Genomic DNA, 7,525 nt, shown 5'->3' with positions numbered 1-7,525 from the left:
TATATATATATATACCAACTACCTGTCCATATAATAATGATAAGTTGTTTGTAGCTTAAGAGATATGTTGATTGAGGAGTTCGACATGACACCTCGTGGAGCGGTTCTGTTCCTGATGCAGCAATATATTAAGTCCCAGAGAGCAGCTGAAATGGAACGCATTGGTTATACCTCGCCCACTGAGGACCAGTATGAATGGGCTTGCCATGTCGCCGGAACCATAGCATCAAAAGTAAGAGATTTAACAATTGTTTACCTTATATAGCTTAAGCTATATCCAAACTGTGCGTCTTTTGTATTTGTTGGGCTGAGTTTATCCACGTGTTATCACGCGGTATGATGACTTCATGAACATAGTTGAAATCAAGTTCTGTTTGTTGACTGCGATAAAATATCGTTCAATAAATTTAATGTAGTGGCAAAGAACACGTCTCAACAACCACAGCAATTTAATAGTACATGCCAATGTTGGGGAAAAAATAATTACAATCAATGTAATTTGAAATAAAAATTTCGATTAGTAATTTCAACTACTTGATGAATCATAGTCCCAAATTACAATTAATTTTTAATTACTAGTTCAATTAAAGAAATCACAATTTCACAGTCATGCGTTGTTATAAACATGAGATAGACTGTTGCATGCACTCATACAATATTTATATTGCCGGTGACCCTATATAGGGTTCCATCCACTAGCATCTCCAGTGTGATTCATACTGTTCGTTTCTTGGTGACTGTTCACGTCTCGCCTTGTTCGAAACAAAACATTTCATAGATATAATCAAAAATAAAACATTCCTTCGGGATCCATTCCAAAAATTAAAAAGTATGACAGCACTACCATGGTCTTCTTTCCCTCCTTACGGTATAATCACCGAACTCTGCCTATAATCGCCATCAAGTTGTAGTATGTTATCTTATAATCCGATATCTTCGAAGATTTTTTTTTTTACTTGCATGAAAATTATGTACAGCTATTAGATCTCACATTTCAGAAAATTTATTCTAAAAAATAAGGTTCTAAGAAGTTTTTTTTTTTAGCTTTGTAGGTAGTTTTAAGGATATGGAGCACAGAATGAAAAATGACTGAAAGTAAAATCAATTTTTGGGGTTTGAACCTCAAACATTTTAATATTTAATTTTTAATAACACTTACTGTATCCCTTGTGTAGCCCAGGTTTTAATTGAATCTTTTTATACCATAAAAAAACGTGCTATTTTTCATAACTTGAAAGTATGCAATAATCAAATTTTTGTTACTTCTGAAACAGCGGCCATTTTTATCTGCCCCTTACCATGATTAGAAGAGTCATCAATTTTGACTTTTAACTGAACATAATTTTCATGGAAGTAAACAATTAATCTTGGAAGATATCGGATCATAAGATAACATACTACAACTTTATGACGATTATGGGCAGAGTTCGGTGATAATATCGTAAGGAGGGAAAGAAGACATTGGTAGTGCTGTCATTTTTTAAAAATTTTTGGAACGGATCCCGAAGCAATGTTTTATTTTGGATTGTATCTATGAAATGTTTTGTTTTGAACTTATTTGTGTTATATTCTGACCGCGCACCCAAGCATCTTCTCCTCATATATATTATTGTACATCCAACTAGCTCTAATTTGAGTGCTGATAGGCATCTGTACGTCTAATAATTCCTGAAATATATTTTTTCATAAAACAAAATTTATTCCAACAACGAGATATTAATATTTTAGGAATTCATAATCACGAATAATGCTACTCCTACTACTCCTGAATTCAGTAGTATTAGACATCTTTATGTTGTTCTTACGGAGAAGTAGTAGTTTCCATGATAATTGCCAAAATAATTGCTATATGATAATAATTATGATAATTGCCGGATTTTCCAAATATTAATTTGGAAAAAAAGTTTCTTTTTGAAAAAACTTATCTCGGGAACTATTGGGCGTAAACTGGTCTATCAGGGCTCGTATTGTAGCGAATTTATTCTACTTTAAATTCTGTCTGATAGTTTTTAAAGAGTTATTTGTCATTCCTTCTAACTGTGATTGCAGAGTCATCAATTTTAACCAGTAACTATATGTGATTTTTATAGAAGTAATACAAAATTGAGGTGAAATAACTCAGTCACTTGAACAAGCATAAAACATGCATAAACCCATGTCCTCACTGGACACATGTTTGAATTTCAATAAGTGTCCTTCTTTAACTTCAAATATTCAATCAATTTAGGTGAGTTTTGATTTATATTACTTACGTTTTTGTTTGATGATGATTCGTGCTTCTACTGCTTAATTCTGTGACTGTATAATGTACAATAAAAAAGGTTTTCTTGTACGTGACATATATATGAAGCATTCAGAAACAAAGATTGACGACATCGAATAGAAATTTTTTTGGATAATGTATGCTCAATTTGATTTGAGGTAGTAAAAAAGAAGGCGTGAACTTCCTCATCATGAAAGTTATTTAGAAAACGTTTATTTTTCTCCTCGAATGTTAATTCTTACATTCTTCTGCTTTTAAAAGTCTTCCTTTCGTTCATGTCCGAACAGGAGAAAGTAAAAGCTAACAATGGCATACTAATGGAAAAGTTTTTATTTTTTTCGTAGTAAGCATGTCGTTGCATTGAGTGTTTCTATGCATATTCATAAGCGGTTGTAAGGGTCAATGTGCGCTGCAGTTTTCTATTTATTTATTTATTTATTTATTTTATAAGGCATAATTTCTTGTTTTAAAATTTATTATTTTTTGTTTACGATTATTATGTAGAAAACTGTTTCAGCAAAAATTAAAGTAATGTGGCTGGTACGCAAAACAACTTTTTCTTTTAATTTACTATTTCACATCTAAATAATTTTAATTATCGCAGTTAATTATTTTAACAATAAAATCAGCCAGTTTCATAAACTATACATTCAACATACAGATTGACATTAGGTGTACTTGTAATAAGATGTTTGGTAGATCAAGAATAGATATTATAGGAGCACAAGAGGGGAAAAAGGTCAGCTATTTTGCATATAACTTATCTTTGGATTTCCATCGTCTACCAAGCAGGTGTGTTTAATGTTTTATTCTCTTTTTTCTTATCTTTCTTTTACCCCTTCTCCTTTTTTATTCTTTTATTATTTTTCCTTAACCCTCACATTTTCTTTGCCTTTCTAAACTTAATGTTTTATTAGTTTATATTATTATTTTACTTTCATATCTGATCTATATCTACGTTTCTTTTCCCAGTTCTTTCATTACTTTATTTTTATCTATTTTCATTCTGTACAATTATTTACTTCCTATATATCCTTTTATTCATTGGTTGTTATCTTGTTTTTTATTCCTAGTCTTCAAGAAGACAGGAAATTCAGGTCGAAATATTGACACTATTAAATAATTTTTTTAACTTATTTGTGTTTGTTTTTTTAACTCACTAAATTTTTTAACTTATTCTCTGACCGCACTTCCAACCATCATCTTATATATATCAACTAAGGTAAAAACTATCTTCTGATCATTAAACTATCCTTAATTTTATTGCTGGCAGACATCTGTCCGTCCAATTGTTACTGAGATATTGTTTTTCATAAATAAAAAATTATGTTATAACAGCTAGAAATAAAAAGTTTGTTAATTTATTTTGGAAAATACAATAAAACTAACATTAATGTTAGTGTTGGAAGACATTTTTAGGTGCAGTGGTTTCTGAGACAATTTTTTTCAACAATAAATTCACTAACTACTGATTTTTCCGTATGTATTTCATGAAATGTTTATTTTAAAAAAAAATGTGTCTCGGGAGCTATTCTAAGTAAAGAGCTCTATTAGGGCTAAAATTTTATAAATTTACTCTTAAAATGACGTTCTATTACGTTTTCTAGAGTTGTACGTAGATTCAAAGATATAAAAAATTATTTTTTTTTAATATTTTGAAACAGTCGCCATTTTGTATCCCCTTAACAGTACTCATTAAGGCAGACTCATCAAATCTAACTAGTAATTATTCGTAGTTTTCATTAAAGTAATAAAACAAATGGAGTGAAATAACTGACTTATTTTCCACCTGGCTCTTGTACTAAGAGGACAAAGGATACCAGAACCCACAAAGAAAAATAAATATACCAAATATAAGTAACTCAGACTCATGCTGGGCAGAGTAACATCTGTATAGAAAAGATTAGTCGGTGAGATGAGTGTCTGTTTGTGATAGTATGGCTCAATATAACGGCAGTCAGAAAAACTAATCTTAAACCCTAGTCTTAATCAAGTCATGCCATTTGGCTTTTATTTTAAGCCACGTTTTGATTTGTTCAATGACGTGGTTAGAAGTGAAGAAGAGTAGAAATAATGTCAGTTATAGGAGTAGATCTAAAGTGTTTAGTAGATTGTTATCGTGTTCAATGTTAATTATGTGTGGGATGTAGAACAGATAGGGCAGTTTGTAGCCGAGGGAGTTAGAGCACCAACTTTGATTGCCTCGTGACAGCGACGTCGGTTCGAATCCAGCCTGAGGAATTAACTTTTATTTTCGTGGTGGTCTAACGAAATGAATACTTGACCCCCACTATGGTTACAATTTGGTGGTACCATGTAGATTATTCTCCTCCTCAAACCACCCGCATGTCGTAAATGACCATGATGGTGGCACAAAAAAAAAAGTATAAAAACAGGATGACAGGTGGTCATCCAATGCTGGAATTTGTTAATATACTATTAATGTCTCTATGTAACCATAAATGTTACATATTATTGTAAACAATAATAATGTTTAGATGTTGAAGATAAGTCCTTTATAGGCTTAATTGTTAAACTTATTGTTAAAGATAAGTCCTCCGAATAGTCCTTTATAGGCTTATGAAATATTCTCATATGTTATACCAAACTAACTATAATGTTTCTAATCATTACTTTGATGGCAGATGACGCAGTACTCGGAAATGCTGACAGACGCTAAAAGGAACAAGCGGACAGTAATGCTTTTCAAAGCCATCCTGGAACGCCTCCAGAAGGCCTTCGGGATCAAACCTGATGGCGACACTCCACTCAGTCAGTTGCTGATGAGGTTCGCTGATGGTCTCGCCGTATGGCTCACTTCGATACCGGGGGAGAACGCCTATGAGAACATCTGTTCCGATCTTATGACCGTGTATTTTGATGTCCCTCTTGAGTGAGAATTTATGTAATATACATATTATGTTATTTAAGTCTCCTTGCTGATCGAGCAGAGGTCTTAAGTCGAAATGTTGATATGAAATACAAATTTCACCTAGTTAATTCCTATTTGTTCATGATTTTACAATTTAATAAGAATTATATTAAACAAATTAATATAAAATAATTAATTTTATACACATCCATTTAGCCTAAGCAAATGCGAAACAATCTTTGTTTCCACATGTTCCATCTTCTGTCAGACTTAGAGAAACTCATGACTTGAGTGGAAATGCTATCTATTATTATGACTCCAATAACAAATTTATAAAACGTTTCGGGCACTCTGTAGATTCGACTTAGATTAGAGGGATCATTGGGATTAGACAGAGATTGTGCCAAAGGATAAAAAAGATGGACAAAGTTCATATGAAAATAAGAAAATTTGGTCAAAATATTTAGGAGTTTGTGAACATGGTGTAGGTTGTCGTTTGAAACATAATTAATTTTATAAACTTTTGTTCGAAGGACTTCTCACTGAAAGAATTACTTGCGTTTGATGTTCGAAAATTAATATTTATCTCAATGCGATGATATTCCTTAAGGAGCACAGTAACCAACTTCTACGGTATCTATAAAAGAGTGAGGTGAAAAGCCAAAGGATATAAATAAAATTTCGTGAATAAGAATTGTTTTTTATTTACTATTAATTATTGTTAATTTCACAATTTTAGCAAAAAATCTCTTATTGATAAAATTCATACCTGATCTAAATTTGTCCACATGGGCATTGCACAATACACATTAAAAAACTCTGAATTTCAACTTCATTTTGAATTTTATTCGATTCACGGTAAAGAATAAATCAATACAAAGTGTCTTTCATTTCTTTTGAAAAACCAATTTCTCTGAGGTTAAATATAATAGTACAATAGACCAAGAAGAGGTAAAAGTCAGTTATTTCACCAACATCTTTGATTACTTTAATGAAAACTATATAAATAGTATATAAGGTCATGAAGACCTGAAACTCAAGTCGAAACGTAGGCATAAAATAAATAAATATGGTTTTGTTTATTTATGTTGTTCTTCGCTGACCGCACCCTCCCACGAACTTCTCCAATTATAAATAGTATAGTTGGAGGGAGATAGTCCGAGTGGCGGTCAATAAAGGTATCAAAATAGTAAAAGAAAACTATTTATTGTTAACCAACTTTACCCCACTTTGCTGGGCTTCGTCAGTTGGCCGCAGCACTTCGTTCTCACAGCCCTTACGATCTCCCTCCAATCTACTTCCTCCAACTATACTATTTATATAGTTTTCAATAAAGTAATCAAAGATGGTGGTGAAATAACTGACTTTTCTCTCTTCTTGGCCTATTGTACTATTATATTTAACCTCGGAGAAATTGGTTTTTCAAAAGACCGCCATCCGGACTATTTTCCTACAATCAGAAAATTATTTATAATCACAAGTCAAAACAGAAGACTCTGGCAAGGCTAGTTATAGGAAAACGTTCAGTATCTTAAAAATTACTACTCTTCAGAAGATAAACGTAATACACTATTTTATGGTACATTAAACTAGCTTTAATTTGAGTGCTAATAGACACCTGTAACCTCATGGTTCCTGGGATATAGATTTCCTATAGTGAATTTACTAACCAACGATTGAATAGAACATATTTCATGAAATGTACTTTTTAAAAAGCTGTATCTCAGAAACTATTGAACATATTTTATCAGATTTACTCTACTTAAAATGATGTTCTATTACGTTTTATAGTGTAGTAAGTAGTTTCCAAGCTACTAATGAAAAAAAAAAAATTATATTTGGAAACATCTCCTACTTTTTATTTTCCTCAACTATACTTAGCAGACTCGTTAATTTTGATTACTAATTATAGTTTAATAATCATAGTTTTAATAAAGGTAATAAAAAATTAGGGTGAAATAAATGACTTTTTTTGGCCACTGGTTTGATGTAATATAACAACCAAATGACCATGCCGGCCGGCTGAGGAATACTTAAATTATTATGACGGATTCTTACAGAAAATTGAATCCTGAAAAGATTTTAATCTTAACGATTGTTTGATTTTTACCGAGGAATGGTCAAAAACAGCTGTTCGATTCACGCCTGTTGGACCAATTGGTGGATACACATTCTTTTTAAAACTAGATTTTCTCAGATATTGTGTATATTATTTTATCATTATGTTATTTTATTTATTTATTTTTCATACAGATAATCTGATTATGTTCACTTGTTTATTCTTTTGTTTGTATATATTTTAAGAGAGATTTTTTATTTTATTTCATTTTTTTCTTAATTTTTAATTTTTTTTTTTTTTACTTATTTTTTATTTAAATATGAAATTGACT

The 7,525-nt window shown here is 31.2% G+C and overlaps 1 protein-coding gene across 1 annotated transcript in view; it reads left to right on the top strand.

Annotated features, from left to right (window-relative positions):
* The window catches only part of LOC106685834 (uncharacterized), a 12,580-nt gene extending 6,773 nt beyond the window's left edge, over positions 1 to 5,807 (top strand). Inside the window, exons 5-7 of the mRNA XM_014428765.3 lie at positions 55 to 232; positions 4,909 to 5,156; positions 5,669 to 5,807. Of these exons, the coding sequence (XP_014284251.1) occupies positions 55 to 232; positions 4,909 to 5,156; positions 5,669 to 5,681 (439 nt within the window). The 3' untranslated portion in view covers positions 5,682 to 5,807. The remainder of the gene's footprint in view (positions 1 to 54; positions 233 to 4,908; positions 5,157 to 5,668) is intronic.
* Positions 5,808 to 7,525: the final 1,718 nt, after the last annotated feature.

This window comes from Halyomorpha halys, unplaced genomic scaffold (genome assembly GCF_000696795.3).
Source record: "Halyomorpha halys isolate HHAL.00 unplaced genomic scaffold, Hhal_1.1 Scaffold748.1, whole genome shotgun sequence".
Lineage (NCBI taxonomy): Eukaryota > Metazoa > Arthropoda > Insecta > Hemiptera > Pentatomidae > Halyomorpha > Halyomorpha halys.
Note: the sequence above shows the minus strand (reverse complement) of the source record. Positions and strands in the feature narration are given on the sequence as shown.